This window comes from Thunnus albacares, chromosome 23 (assembly GCF_914725855.1).
Source record: "Thunnus albacares chromosome 23, fThuAlb1.1, whole genome shotgun sequence".
In the NCBI taxonomy this organism is placed as follows: Eukaryota; Metazoa; Chordata; class Actinopteri; order Scombriformes; family Scombridae; genus Thunnus; species Thunnus albacares.
This window is the reverse complement of record NC_058128.1, coordinates 2,538,647-2,554,281: the sequence shown is the minus strand read 5'-3', so window position 1 is coordinate 2,554,281 and position 15,635 is coordinate 2,538,647. Positions and strand designations below refer to the sequence as shown.

Sequence of the window (15,635 nt, the reverse complement as noted above, 5' to 3'; positions counted from 1 at the left end):
CTGTGGACTCGTCTTCTGTCCTTCATCATACTTGCGCTTCTTCCTCTTTGTCTGAACCAGCAGGAGGTGTGAGTACAGGTCAGTCAGGGTCTTGGGCAGCTCTCCTCTCTGGTCTGTAGTCAACATGTGCTCCACAACTCTAGCAGTGATCCAGCAGAAGACTGGGATGTAACACATGATGTGGAGGCTCCTGGATGTCTTGATGTGTGAGATGATTCTGCTGGACAGCTCTTCATCACTGAATCTCCTCCTGAAGTACTCCTCCTTCTGGGTGTCAGTGAAGCCTCGTACTTCTGTTACCCTGTCAACACATTCCTGATCTAGGATCTGATTGGCTGCTGCAGGTCGGGAAGTTATCCAGATGAGAGCCGAGGGAAGCAGATTCCCCTTGAAGAGGTTTGTCAACAGCACATTGACTGATGACGTCTGAATGACATCAGACATGACCTCATTGTTCTCGAAATCAAGTTCAAGTCTGCTTTCATCCAGGCCGTCAAAGATGAACAAAACTTTACAGTCATCGAGCTTCTCTGCTGTGACCTTCTGTAATGTTGGATGGAAATCATGGATCAGCATGAGGAGACTGTACTGCTCATCTTTGATCAAGTTCAGCTCCCTGAATGAAAGCGGAATCACCAGACTGATGTCTTGGTTTTCCGAGCCCTCTGCCCAGTCCAGAGTGAACTTCTGCACTGAGAAGGTTTTTCCAACACCAGCGACACCGCTCGTCAGAACAACTTTGATGGTGTGTTTCTGTTGGTCGGGTAAGACTTTAAAGATGTCGTGGCACTTGATTGAAGTGTCATGGTGGATCTTCATCTTGGAAGCTGTTTCAAGCTGCCTCACCTCATGTTGGGTATTAACCTCTTCACTCTTTCCCTCTGTGATGTAGAGCTCAGTGTAGATCTTGTTGAGGAGGGTTCTACTTCCTGCTGCATCAGTTCCTTCAGTCACTTTTTGATATTTCCTGCTCAGATTAAACTTATATGTATCTAAGGCCTTCTGCAGTCCACTATCTGCTGAAAGAGAAGAAAAATATAGATTTGAACAACTATCAATATGTTTACATGCATTTATGTAACCAGGTTACACGGAGAAACCATGTTACGTGTGTAATTGGGGTGTAACACTGCCACAAGTGTGAGGGGAAGAGTAATATATAGATATCTAAATTGTATGGTTTAATACAAAAAACCCTTGCAAGGTTAAACCTCTGATTAACTCTATCCCTGTTACCCATACTTTTACTCTGGTGTGTAGTTTCCTGTAGGGAACACTGGTCAGAAAACCTGTGGCAGCCATGATCACAAGTGTAGGGGTGTGGGCCAGGGAACAACAGAGAGAATTGTTTGGGGCAGAAAAAAAGAAAAGCAAAGGGAGAAATGCTTCTGGAACGAGACAGAGGAGATCTGTGAGATCCTGGCTGTCTTCAATAGATAAAAAAAGGCATTTAGCTCCTTTTTTATGGTGATTTCTCATCCATGTGGAGATAAAAGGAGATTCTGTGAATTGAGGACTATAACAATTGAGCTGAGGACTGGAGATCAACTCTAGGTCGGACCCGTTCCCTGTTCTACATCCGGCGAGTTTGATTCTTTTGGACCCTTTTTCTTCTTTTTTGCAATGCATTGCTGTTCCTGATTCTATTCTATTTTTGCATTTTGAAGGGAGGACATATACATCCATTTTTGTTTTTTTGGGACATTTCACTTGGACTATGTGAGCAGTATAAGGAGGTTTTTCTTTGAGTTGGACTAACATTGGACATTCAAATGGATGCTTAATGTGTGAATTTATTCTGTTTTCTTGATACATTGTTGTGTTTGCATACATTTAAGTTTCCAATTAGTACATTTGTTTGTCAGCGTCAAGAGAGCTTTAAAGACATCCAAAACCAAATATCCTCATTTAACCTGATTGTATAAAAGGCTTGGACATTTATGGGTGCTTATCACTTTAATACTCACATTATCAGGCCGTAAGAGATGACGTATATTTACTGCGCTAGCATTTACCATTGTGTGTGGGTGAAAGGAGCGAGTGCTAATGCTAAGGTGTATCGTGTTGAGGTTAAGTTCACTCACCTGTGACGACCCATAAGTCTTTTTTTGAGCATCCTTATTTTGCCTGTGTGGTCCAGTGGTATTCCCAGTATTGCGTCAATGACTAGAAGTAAGTGTTTGTTATTCTGTTGTTATGTTTACACCTCGTAAGTTTAACTACATATTTACATGTGTCCAGCGTGACGAGCGATACTTCCGGTGTTGTTACGGTGCTCATGCAATAATTTTCTGGAGGAAGTATTAAGTTAGTTACGGTAATCTTTCATATGTTTAAGTTAAAGTAGTATTGTTTACACTATTGTGACGAGTTAACTTAATAACACCTCCATTTAGGAAAATGTCCGTGGTGTGTGGTCGCCATTATGTAGTACTTTATTTGATCAATAGGTGTCGCCATTATACTTTGTTATACTTTATGTGACTTGGTCAGTGATATATATGAGAAGTTTGTTTATTTCGCTGAGGAGTATTCTCATCTGTATGTAACTCAAGTATTATTCTGTTAAATGGGGACTGCGATGCTTTGATATATTTATGTTTAACTGAGTCTCAGTGGCACCGTGGGTGTATATATTTCTTTATTCATGCTTAACCGTAATTATGACCTGTTGCGGTCAATATGACAGTGCCTAATGGTGATTTATTTGTTATTTCAGACTGATGACAATACTAGTGTTGAACTGCCGATAAACACAGCTGGACCACAGCACAGTTCAGAGAAGCAATTACGTCTCTTCATCCTCATTCCTGTATCCTGACCGATACACCATCCTGTTTACTGTCAAACCCTAAACGAGCTAGCCCTGCCTAATAAGCTCTCTAACACTGATCTTAGTAAATAGATCACAGTAGCTCTCTAATTGTAATTGTAACTAAGTTTAAAACTTAAGCTGATTGCTACAGGGGTAACGTGTTAACATGCACAGTACTGGTTACTGTAAATTTATGTGTACAAGCAACCAATCAGTGATCAGATTTCTCCTCTACACTGACCTTATTCTCAAAGCATGACTTTCTTATTTTATCAGTATTAGTGATAGAAGACATTTGTTAGTCCTGAATTTTTGTTCTGTTTTGCTTTGTGTGTCTGAGTCAGAACTTTTCCTCACAGCATGAATGTGTCTGATTTCAACAAACAGTAAAATGTTAAGTGGTGGAAACTGACTTATTTAGACTTCTAGAGGACACTTTGTGTTTGTTATAGTTGGACTTTAAATACAAGGATAAATCACTCTGTAATGATCTCTCCTTTCATTCAGCTGCTTCACTTTCCTATCTACAGCGTTTTATTAACTACATGTTATATATTTACATGGCAGAGAAATTGACATTCTCCAGGAGAAATCTACCTGTTGAAAAATTTTAAATAATAATGCAATAGATTTAATTTGTACTGCACTTTTCCTTCTGATCCACAACTCTAATTACAGTAACCAATAACAGTTACTTTGTAGGACCACCCATCAGAATTATGTCACTGCCCACCTGACAAGAGTTCATTCATGTTTTCCACAGTTGTATCCACAATCTTTCAATAATCCAATCCCCAAAATACCCGCACAGTGTGAAACCAGCCTCCAGGAAGTCCTGTATGTCTCAGAGCCGCTAACGTCTGTTGGTCAGTGGAGGAGATATTACCAGATTTAACGTGGGCATCAGCTTATGTAGTTTTGTTTGCATCATTGTATGATTGTTTAGTCTGACATCATGTGTATCTGTCACGTTACTTTTGAGCACTATGTGTTAAAAGGTCTTTATCTCCCACACAGTTCTTTCTATGTACGTAAACCTACTGAAATTAAAGCTGAGACTTTAATGTGGTATCAGTTATACTATTTTAAATTGAATGTGCTGAAGCACAGAACCTGAAGAACTGAAAAAATGTGTAACTGTCTGTTACTGTTTGGACTGAATCTAAAATTATGAAAAATATAAAGACACAGGCTGTTTCTCCTCACAGATCTGCTGTCTGGATGTGATGTCATGTTTGTATCTTCCTGTGACCTTCTGCTCCTGAGCCGATGTTTGACAACTCCCTCACCAGATCATTCCTGGTAACTGACAGAACAACTTTGTGTGGAAAAGGAAAACCAGGATCCAGGGCCGGACTGGCAAAATCATTCAGGCCAGGAAATATAGCACGAAATGTAGCCCCAGTCAGGCCACTTTCTAAGCGGGGAGTCTGAGGGTCCCCATCTAGGAACATGTAAGTTACAAATACTTGACTTCCTGCATTCTGGTGAATTTTAGTGCATGTGAATAACAAACTAATGAGTCAACATCTGCTTAGTATAATGTACTGTTATGAACCTCAAATAAAACCAAAGCTGCACATCAATAAGGAGGGAGACAACACAAGGACTAACTTTTGACCAACAGTTATTAAATAATAAATAACTAAATAAATAACTAATATACTAACAAAATAGAAAATGTCTTGTACCTGCAGGTTGCTCTGAAGTAGTGGGCTTCTGTACTACTGTGGCATCAGTGCTACTCTCTCCACCTTCAAAAAGAAAAAAGCAAAAGCACAACACACCAGATCTTTTAATGTACCGATATAATACAGTTAACAACTCTCTCCATCTATTCAAAGAACAGAGCAAGAGCACAATACCCTCCTCAGTTTACTGATATACACTAACAGTTACCCATCGAAGGTTAAAATAGCCCTTTAACCAACACAAACATTAAATAACACAGATCTTTAACTTTCAACAAATTACAGTAGCTTGAATAGTGACAGAAGACGTTGTGTTGTCTCAATAATTTTCAATTATGAGCTCAAAGTATGAACTCACTGACTGAGATTTTCACCAAAATGCATTAATTTTCAAATATTCACCACATTAACTAGACTAGATATGCCAATTATGCCATCAATGTATTTGAGGAAGTTAAGGGAACAAACACTTTTATTATTGATTATCCAGTTTTTTGGCAGCTTTAACATTAGCTATGTTAGCTAGGTAGCTAACGTTAGCTAGCTAGCACGTTTATTTACTGACTTACATGGCGGCATTTAGCTGCATCTCCTGCAAGCACCTTTCTTTTTTCTCTTTCCCTCTCTGCTCCACCCTTCCTCTTTTTTCCACCGTTCATCACTGTCATTTATCCTCTACATGTAATTACTGCCAAATGAAACCTCTCTCTCTCTCTCTCTCTCTCTCTCTCTCTCTCTCTCTCTGGGCTGCGGCGGGCCGTTTAGCAGGCCAGGCCTGCCATGACCCACAAAGGCAACATGGGGTTGCTGCCATGCTGGCTCACTGGGGTTTGTTGCATTGCCAGTCAGATGGTGGATGAAGGTAAAGGTCTTGGTGTTCAGACTCCAGACCACCTTCATATTCACTTGAATGAGAAAGTGTGTCCAAACTTTTGACTGGTACTGCAGGTCTGCTGGTCTCATTGAACCATGACGTTTGCAAGTACTGGCTTGATTTCTAAACGTCCGGTGACACGGTTCCACCAGCAACACGGACACGCAAACAAGTGATGCATGTTTTTTTAAGTGATGTACTTATTTTGAGGATCTCAGAATTCAAAGAATTTATTGATTTTTAGTTTTCATCCTGAGAACTTTTGATCACAGTATGTTGAATTATTTGGTGCTGTACAGCAGCAGCTGTGTGTGTCCAAGGCAAATTTCCCTCTGAGACAATAAAGACTTATCTTATCTTATTTGTAGCCAAGTATGAAGTGGTTGAGATAAGTTCTAGAGGCTGTAAAAAGTTCTTTATCTCATTATCTCGTCTGGGTCCCCAGTGAGAAAGTTCAAGTATCTTGGGCTCTTGCTTCCCAGTAAGGGTAAGATGGAGAGTGAGACTAACAGATGACTGGTTGCAGCAGCAACAAGGATGCGGCAGGTAAAAACAGGAACACAGTTGTTGTGTTTTCATGTTGTGAGCCAAATTTATTTTAGCTTGTGAGACATTTAAGAAACATTCTTTATCCTGCTACTTTTTGATGAAGGTGGTACCATAAAGAACGATAAATCAATCTCTAACATTATTTCTACATATTTTTGTTAACACATTACTATTAATAGAACACTGTAACTCATAACTCATGTAATAATTTATGAAATGCATGTGACACTGACTTACCTTTTGGTCCAGAGCTGGAGTTTTGTAAATGCTGCACCAGATCATTCCTGTTGATCTTTTCTAAAATCTCGTTGGTTACCTGCAGAGCTCCAGGATCCTGATATTTCTGTATCATTAGATCCACTGTGTCCCGCCTTGCTGCTTTCTCCAGCTGAGCCACTGGGATGCCTTTAAAGCCCTCCAGGATGTCATCCTGCTCCAGGAACCACTTGAAATCCTTAAACTCATCTTCTTTTAATTTTGCCAGAATTTTAAAGAGATCCGCTTTAAGTTTTGCCATTATGGCCTCCTGCTGAAAATAAGAGACATTTTAAACAGGAAGGACATGTATTCAGTTCTCATCTCATGACACTTTACCAGTATGACTTTTGTACATGTGCATGTTAAATGTAAATCATCTACTGTTTGAACAAACAGATCACAACTTTGGTTATTTTCATAGTTTCAGTTTTTCACCACTGAAAACTCATGACAATCCACATTATCACATGAATTCCAGCTGAATACATTTACATCCTCTGTGAGGAAGCAAACAACAAACTTTTTGCAGCCACGTTCCAAGTGTGAAGCTTTTGGTGTCTGTATTTCATATCAAATGAGTATATCTCATTTTTATTGTTGCACTTACGGTGGGCAGTATCATGTTTTTATGAAGTGCTGCCCTCTGCTGGTATTACAGCACATTTAAGGATAAACTTTTATATTTTTACCTCACATACCTCTACAGGAGTTCATGAATGTTCAGCTGATAACATTGGATGCTGAGAGGAGCTGTTTGTCCTGCAAAAACCTGAAGGGAAAATAATAATGATGAGATACTACACTTCACCATTTTCATTCCTGGTGCTTAAACTGGGAGGTCAGAGGTCAGCTGCTGATCATGAGCCAACAAGCATATGATTTGAGGAACCACTGAACCTCTTGTATCATCTACTAGTGCTGCTACAGTTGTTGGTGATAAACACTCATCCTGTTTCCTCTGGTTGAGCTAGATGCCAAAACCTGCAGGAAAGTTTATTTATACAGTAAATTTCATACATAAAGGCAGTTTAAAGTGCTTTACACAATATATTGAAGTAGAGAATAATGACTGTCTGCTGTTTTCACAATTCCTGGAGTCCGCTCAACTTCTTCAGCTAAACACCAGGAAAGGAAGAAACTGTGGCTGCACCTCACAGCAGGTATTTTTGCTCTTTGATTGAAATGTCTCTGAACAAGACATTGTTGAAGGACCCTCTTACTGCCTTTCTTGGAGTGATCTTCCATTATGCAGTTTTTCAAAATTATATATATATATATATATATAATTTTACAATTTTATGTGCCCTTCCTCACAGTTTTGGCCAAAAGTAGGATCACTATTTTCTACGCATCCAATCTGATCACTATGACCTCCTCAGACACAGAATCTGTAATATAGCTGGCGTCATGAATGCATAACTAAAAGAGCACTAAAGTCATTCAGCATTGCTTTCATGTAACATTGTCGTATTCACAATAGATAGTTTAAAAAACAGGATCGAAATCAATGCAGCAGAACCAGAGATTTCATTTTTTATTCCACACGTTCTTCTTTCCTGCCAAAACCTGGTGCCTACATTACCCACAATGCAACTCAATTCACTCCACTGTACAGATTCAGGTGTGAGTGTCACAGGTTTAACTCCTCAAACTGGCCTGAAATCATGTTTCAAAAAAAAAAAAAAAAACAGTAAATAAACTGCAGATACACTGCAGCTGACAGAAAGAGGAGGTCATATTATACAGAGAAATATTAGTTTTTTCTGGGTGAATAAATGTTCACGTGACTTATAAAAAAGGAAGCTAAAGGTCAACGATTAATTGATTGGGCCCACATTTCTCTTCCGGCCTACATACCGCGTGGAATGATGGCACTTGGGCGGTCCGCTCCTGTTTGCTAGATCCAGGCCACAAGCCTGGTTTGCTTGTGGCCTGGATCTGGCAAACACTGTGATTTCATATTTTTCTGACACAGTTTAATTAAACAATTAATCTGAAAAATAATCAGCAGATTGATCAATAATAACAGTAATCATAATTTTCAGCTCTAATATTAACACTCACCCTGCCTCAGACTGTTTTCCTCCTTCTGCTCTGTTGACTTTAAAATGGAGTCTGAAGAACAGACTGAATACTTTCACTTTCAGTGTTCCTCCCTGTTTGTTGAAGGCAGGAGGCCTTCTACTTTACTGGAAGTCACGTGTTTGTGTGTGTGTGTGTGACTTTTCCCAGTGGCCTGGCCTGATAAGTGGCCCGCCGCAGCCTGCAGATTTTTTCTTTTCTTTTTTGGACCCTGAATGACCCTGAAATATTAATTTTTTCTGAATAAATGTTCATTTGACTTATAAAAAAAGAAGCTAAAGGTCAACAAGAATGCTGAGCTTTAAAGTTTCATCAGGAGTCATTAATAAAACCATCAAACACATCATGTTAGGAAAGTAGTTTAAACACACACACAAAGGGCGACCATTTACTGCATACTGCCGATAGAAACTGAGTACAATCAGCCACCGTCAGTAATCAACACAAACACATATTAAGTTGTTAAACCGATAACAAACAGCAGTCAACGTCACACAATCTTATCATACTTTCACAGCTACCTGCTGTTTCTGTAGTGGTGACAAAATGTTAAAGATGTACATAGTAGCAGTGAATTAAACTGAAACTCCCTCTAGAAACACAAGATGAAAGGCTTCATATGTCGACATTCTTCTTGTCAACTGTGTGACTTTTCCCAGTGGCCTGGCCTGATAAGTGGCCCCCTGCAGCCCGCAGATTTTTTCTTTTCTTTTTTGGACCTTGAATGACCCTGAAATATTATTTTTTTCTGAATAAATATTCATATGACTGATAAAAAGTGAAGCTAAAGGTCAACGAGAATGCTGAGTTTTAAAGTTTCATCAGGAGTCATCTCAGATACGGAAGTGGGCCACTTCAGGCAATGATATGGCACTGCTGGTCTTCTTCTGGCCCGGACAAAAGGGATATGAGCCTGAAGTGGCCTACCTGTAAAATAACAAATATGGCCCAAATATCCCAAAACAAATGTGGACCATTTTTGGCAAAGGTGCGGTGCTCTCGGCGATATGTGAACTGGATGTGACCCTAAAGTCGACCATTTACTGCATACTGCCGATAGAAACTCAGTACAGCCAACGTCAGTAATCAAGACAAACACATATTAAGTTGTTAAACCGATAACAAACAGCAGTCAACGTCACACAACCTTATCATACTTTCACAGCTACCTGCTGTTTCTGCAGTGGTGACAAAATGTTAAAGATGAACATAGTAGCAGTGAATTAAACTGAAACTCCCTCTAGAAACACAAGATGAAAGGCGTCATATGTCGACAGTCTTCTTGTCAACTTGGCAGTAATTTAATGCATAAAGTTAAAATATATGTGAGTAAAAACTACAACTAAAAATACAACTCGATTCACTCCACTGTATAGATTCAGATGTGTTATGTTAGCAGAGAATAACGTAGCCTGGAGCTGGAGCCTCCAGCAGAGATGAAGAGCTACAGAGGTCTGGTCATTTTCAAACTTCCAAGTTATATATTATATTATGGCTGATACATAAACGTGTAGCTGGTCATATGGAGATAATTTGGACTACTTTGTACACTGTTTTCATCCATATAAATGCATATTTTTTAAAATGATCATATAATCAAATTTGTAGGTAAAATCTTTGCAAAGTCAATAGTTACTCCAGCTGTCAGATACATTTAGTGCAGTAGAGAGAACAGACACTGACTCAGAGACTTTGAACATTAATAGTAACGTGTTATTAACACTCACCCTGCCTTATACGTCCTGTTTTCCTCCTTTTTCTCTGTCGACTGTAAAATGGAGTCTGAACTGAATGATTGTATAATTTCACTCTCAGTGTTTCCTTCCCTCAGAGTTGCTCCTCCCCTCTACATATCCTGTACTTCAGTACTGTGGAAGATTTAAAACATCTAAATAAAAGGAATCAAACAAAGAAATAAAGTAAAATACAATAAACACTATGAAGTGTATTTACTTTTTAGGTAGTTATTTACAGTGTTAATCATTGTCTGTAATAGCTGTCATAATTGAATAAAACATGTTAAAAGGACAATTATTGAGCTTTTTGAGTTTAATTAAACTGAATGAATTATTTTTCATTCATTCAACTCTGATTCTTATACTTCATCAGTCCCTGTTACAGACGGACTGTAGTATTACAGTGTAGAGATGCCATTTTATGTAGCCCCAGTTTTATAGTAATATGAATAGTAGCAGTAAGACTAATACTGGCAGTAATAGCAACAGTTGCACTAACAGTGATATAATAGTAACAGTAATACTATCAACTCAGAGCTCAAGACTCAAGACAAACAAGTCTGCACAAGTGAACAGGAAGACCTGGGAGTAGCAGCCAGTAGTGAGAACAGGAAGTGATCTTGACTGTAAAATGGAGACTGAAATGAATGATTGTATAATTTCACTTTCAGTGTTTCCTTCCCTCAGAGCTGCTCCTCCCCTCTACATCTCCTGTACTGCAGTACTGTGGAAGATTTAAAACGTCTAAATAATGCTCTCTGAGAGATTTTTACTATTTAAAATTTTTAGTACCTCAGTGCATGAGTTATTAGATAAATGTTTGTAATTAATTGATCCACCATACATAAAATCATGAATCTTTTTAAAAATCATTTTGCTTGGTAAACCATTCCAGTCTATCTGTAAATGTTGATGCTGTGTAATAAAGTCTCCATATACCAGTTTGTACAGAGGACCATGTCTGGCTCTCCCTCTCCTCTTCCTCCACATGGAGAGATCTCCAACCCAGAGAGCATTTCTGGAGACATTTTTAACAAAGGCTACTTTTAATCTGGTACCAAACTCAAAAGCTCCCAACCCACCATATTCTTTGCTTTTATATCATAAATCTCGTTTGGTGACTTCTCTAGTTGTTCAGCAGATTAAATTAACACACTGTTTGTTTATTTTTGTTATCATTTTGTTGGCTGGAGGGAGGATGTTAGCCAAAAAGAGGAGTTTGGACAGGATGAATGTTTTGACTATATTTATTCTTCATTTGTAATTAGTATTTTTATTTTCCCATTTCTTTACCTCTTCTTTAATTTCACCCAGTTTTTTCTCCCAGTTTATTTCACCACAGTCTTTGTTGCAGATAGTCAATCCTAGTATTTTAATTTCTGGTTTGATTTGAATGTTTATATTTTGTCTGTTACTTTCCTCTCCTATCCAAACTCCTTCAGTTTTGGCATGGTTTAATTTTGCTCCAACAGCTTGCTCATAAATAAGTAAATGATTTACTAAAGCATCCATCCCAGCTTGATTTTTAATAACCACCGTGACATCATCGGCGTAGGCAATGGCTGCCACTACGCATGCCCCACAGATGTGCCTGTGATGCGGCTGTCAGAATTTATTTTTGATATTAAGGGACTGATGGCTAAGATATACAGATCAGCGCTCAGAGGACAGCCCTGCTTCACTCCTCTCTCCACCTCAAACCTTTCTGATAAAACCCTGTTTACATTTACACAGACACTAGTTTTTACATACAAACACCTTTTTTATACAATAAGCATAAAACACCTTCATGAAACGAGTCCCCCATACAGCTGCTTTGCAGACCTTCATCAAACATGGAGGTGAGTTGATAGAACTCAGTTGGTAGACCATCTGGACCAGGACTCTTCCCAACATTTAATTGTCTGATGGCTTGAACCACCTCTTCTTTATTTATTTCTCCAATAAGTGGAGTAAAAGTCAACAGACTGTATGAAGGGACACCTTTCAAAAAAGTGCTCACAATGTCTTTGTCAGTTTCTATTTTTTTTGTATGCAATGACACATAAATCTTTAATGGCCTCTCTTTTCATATCTTCACAAATAACAGTATCACCTTCTTTGTTTTTAATGAGTTTAATGAACTTACTTTCATGTTTTTTTTGACCGGAATTAATGGCATGAAGAAGATTTCCTCTATTCTCTATATCTGACTGTTTATATATATTATATAATAATTCATAATTAAGGGTGTCTATTTGTGTTTTTAAATTTAATATTATTTTTTCATCTATAGTAGATCTTTGTTTCTTCTGTTTTAAACTAATATACTGATTTATTAATGTATCATACCTTATGTTCTTTAGTTTATTCAATTCTTTACACTTAAATTTGAAAAAATCTTTTATTCTATATTTTAGTATTTCCCATAGTTTAGTATACGATTTAATTAAAATATTTAATTTAGTCACCTTATGAATTTTTGTTTTAGTTCAGTTATCAAATCTTTATTTTGTAAACTCTGTACATTTCACTTCCAAAAACCCTTGTTTACTGAGGTTCCAGATAACACAGAGGTTTTAACGAGTAGATGGTCAGAAAGATCATTCAGAATTGTTCCATAGTGAAGTACTCTGAAATTTGAAGACACATATATACGATCAATGCGAGTTTTAGTTTTTGAATCGAACCTGGTAAAGTCTGTACCAGAGGGGTTAACAGCTCTATACATGTCAGTTAACTTTGCTTGTTGACAAATTTCTTTTAATAATTTACCCTCTGGGCGCAGTTTAAACACTGTGTTGGCAATTCGGTCATTTTCTTCTGTAACTATATTAAAATCTCCACATAAAATAATGTTAAAACCTACCAACAAAAGCTCTCTAAGTCTTTTAAATAATTGACATTTCTTTTGTGCTTCTGGAGCAGTATAAACATTAATAATACAATATTTTTTACCTAGATAAAAACAGGTATTATGTCTCTTCTCCTTATTATATTTACTTCATGATTTTAAAAAAATATACCAATTCCATCTGCCTTATTCTTCCCTATTGATATTACACATTTACCTTTTGTCCATAAATTACTAACATCGTTCACATCATTGTTTGTGTTTAGTCTGAGTTCTTGCGTACGGTTCCTTTCTAGAGTCTGTACTCAAAGAAACCGATCTTTCCCCTAACCCTAACCAAGTGGTCTTTGTGCCTAAACCTAACCAGACCTTAACCACAGCGTTGTCACACCATAAAACATCATTATTCAACGGGTAGAAATGTTAATGTGCTACGTTTGTAGAAATGTTGACATGATACGTGATTCATGTGTTGAAACGTAGATATTCAACGTTTCTGTGGTTTGCAGAAACGTTCAATGCCAACGTTTTCTTCTGGCGACTGGGTTGTACGTGGTGACCCCCGATTCTACAGAAGTTATCATTGGGAAAGGGGAACGAAATGCAAGAACCAGAAGTTGTACAAGACAGTCATGACACCATATATGGAATTGTTATTGATTATCTTACGCCTGGGACACACTGGATGCGTGAACCTCAGCAGTGCGTCGCTGAACTGCTGCGTCTCTCACGCTTGTAGCGTCCACACTGGAAGCGTGTCTGCTGCGGCACTTCTGCCACTGGCAGCCCTATCTTTCTATCGTCTTCCCTGTCTATTTCTGCTGAGAACTGCACGCGTCACGCGGCGAAAATAGGCGAGACCTCGAATTTCTAGATGAAGTGACGCAGCAGCCTCGCGTGAGACAAAATGAATGCCAAAATGAAAAGCAAGGGGTTCCTCGACACACACGCGCTGCCCGTGTGTCCCAGGGGTCACAGGAAACAGGTGTCTGCAGACAGTGAAGTGTGATTTTAGTAATAACTTCACCTGCTAAATTAGGATCTGCTTTCTTTCTTTAAAATCAGTGTGAATTATCCAGCTAATAGAGTTGGGAAGTAAGAGGAGCTACTTTGGGCACCCCTGGTTCCTGGAGTAAAAATCCCATTCATTTTTCACATAGACAATGTTACATGACTCATAGTTTGAGCACTTCTACAGCCTGGATTGGCATGAAACTCTCCTGGTTAAATCATCAGTACAAAAGATGAATAACTGCATTAGAAAATATCTGGTTTACATGTCACTCAGTGCAACGCTGTGACTCATTGACGTGTTTTTATATGTTTTTGGACAACAATATAGTGTACTGCAGTGCTGTAGTACTTTGGTGTCTAATAAACCTTTAAACTCAGATCTGTTACTCAAACTGTCCATCATGAATGTTATTCCACTGTCTCACCAATACCTGAGACAACTGTGATAGTTGCCAAACCATAACAAGACGTTCAGGTACAGTAGTTGTGTACTTGTCTGTTATGTTATTAACCACAGTGGCACTGACATGAAAACATAGTAAAATGTTGTTAAATTAAGAGTATGAAAGAAAACTCCTACTGGCATCTCTACCCTGTGGTACTGTATTGATAGCCCCAGTTTTGTAGTAATGTTATCAGTAACAGTAAGAATAATACTGGTAGTAATAGCAACAGTTGCATTAATACTAGTAGCACTAACGGTGATATAATAGTAATAGTAGTACTATCAACTCAGCACAAGACTCAAGACAAACAAGTCTGTACAAGTGTCACACCCATTGGGGAGAGAACAGGAAATAGCAGCCATTGGGGAGAGAACAGGAAATAGCAGCCAGTAGTGAGAGAACAGGAAATAGCAGCCATTGGGGAGAGAACAGGAAATAGCAGCCAGTGGTGAGAGGACAGGAAGTGCTCTATGGCTTTAAATATCTTTTAAACTCTGTCACCTCGACACAGATCTGCTTCTTGACTCAAACATGAAGCACAAAATAGATTTTTTATCAATTCATAAGTCAAAAGAAAGTTTTACATTCTCTCAATAGTGTGGCAAATATTGAAAATGTTCTTAGAATCAAACACAAAAATGTCCCCAACAGATGTCTTCCCTCTACAGTCCACAGGGAAATGCTGACTTAGAGACTTACATTAATAGTAACGTGTTATTAACACTCACCCTGCCTTATACGTCCTGTTTTCCTCCTTTTGCTCTGTTGACTGTAAAATGGAGACTGAACTGAATGATTGTATAATTTCACTTTCAGTGTTTCCTTCCCTCAGAGCTGCTCCTCCCCTCTACATCTCCTGTACTGTGGAAGATTTAAAACGTCTAAATAAAAGAAATCAAACAAAGAAATAAAGTAAAATACAATAAACATTATAATGTGTATTTCCTTTTTAGGTCAAAAGGACAATTATTGAGCCTTTTGAGTTTAATTAAAGTGAATGAATTATTTTTAATTGAGACATGAATTTCCATGCCACATTAAAATCAAACCACAGCACAGAAAACAAGCAAAGAGGTTTAAGGTGTTTCAACTTTTTAAATATACTTTATTGAGTTTTTGCAGAGGAAAGTTACAAAGTACATAAAAATAAATAGAATGAAATGATCAATCTCCATCATCATTATAATACATCATCAACAATAATACATCATTAAATAACAGTGATATGTGAGACATTATGTAGGTAAAAGTAAGAAAACAACTTAAATATTTTTTTAAGGAACATATTCAATATAATCGTTAATCTTAATCATTAACATAATAATACATTGTCAGCA

At 38.0% G+C, this 15,635-nt stretch overlaps 1 protein-coding gene and 1 long non-coding RNA gene across 2 annotated transcripts in view; one reads left to right on the top strand and one right to left on the bottom strand.

Moving 5' to 3' along the window:
• The window catches only part of LOC122975244 (NACHT, LRR and PYD domains-containing protein 3-like), a 98,165-nt gene extending 83,087 nt beyond the window's left edge, over positions 1-15,078 (bottom strand). Inside the window, exons 1-5 of the mRNA XM_044343585.1 lie at positions 15,027-15,078; positions 9,997-10,157; positions 6,886-6,956; positions 6,167-6,458; positions 4,507-4,569 (exon numbers count right to left, since the gene is read on the bottom strand). Coding sequence (XP_044199520.1) covers positions 4,507-4,569; positions 6,167-6,446 — 343 coding nt within the window. The 5' untranslated portion in view covers positions 6,447-6,458; positions 6,886-6,956; positions 9,997-10,157; positions 15,027-15,078. The remainder of the gene's footprint in view (positions 1-4,506; positions 4,570-6,166; positions 6,459-6,885; positions 6,957-9,996; positions 10,158-15,026) is intronic.
• On the top strand, positions 1,026-3,879 carry LOC122975268. Its single transcript, XR_006400601.1, has 2 exons — positions 1,026-2,172; positions 2,720-3,879. It is a non-coding gene; the product is annotated as an uncharacterized LOC122975268 (long non-coding RNA).
• Positions 15,079-15,635: the final 557 nt, after the last annotated feature.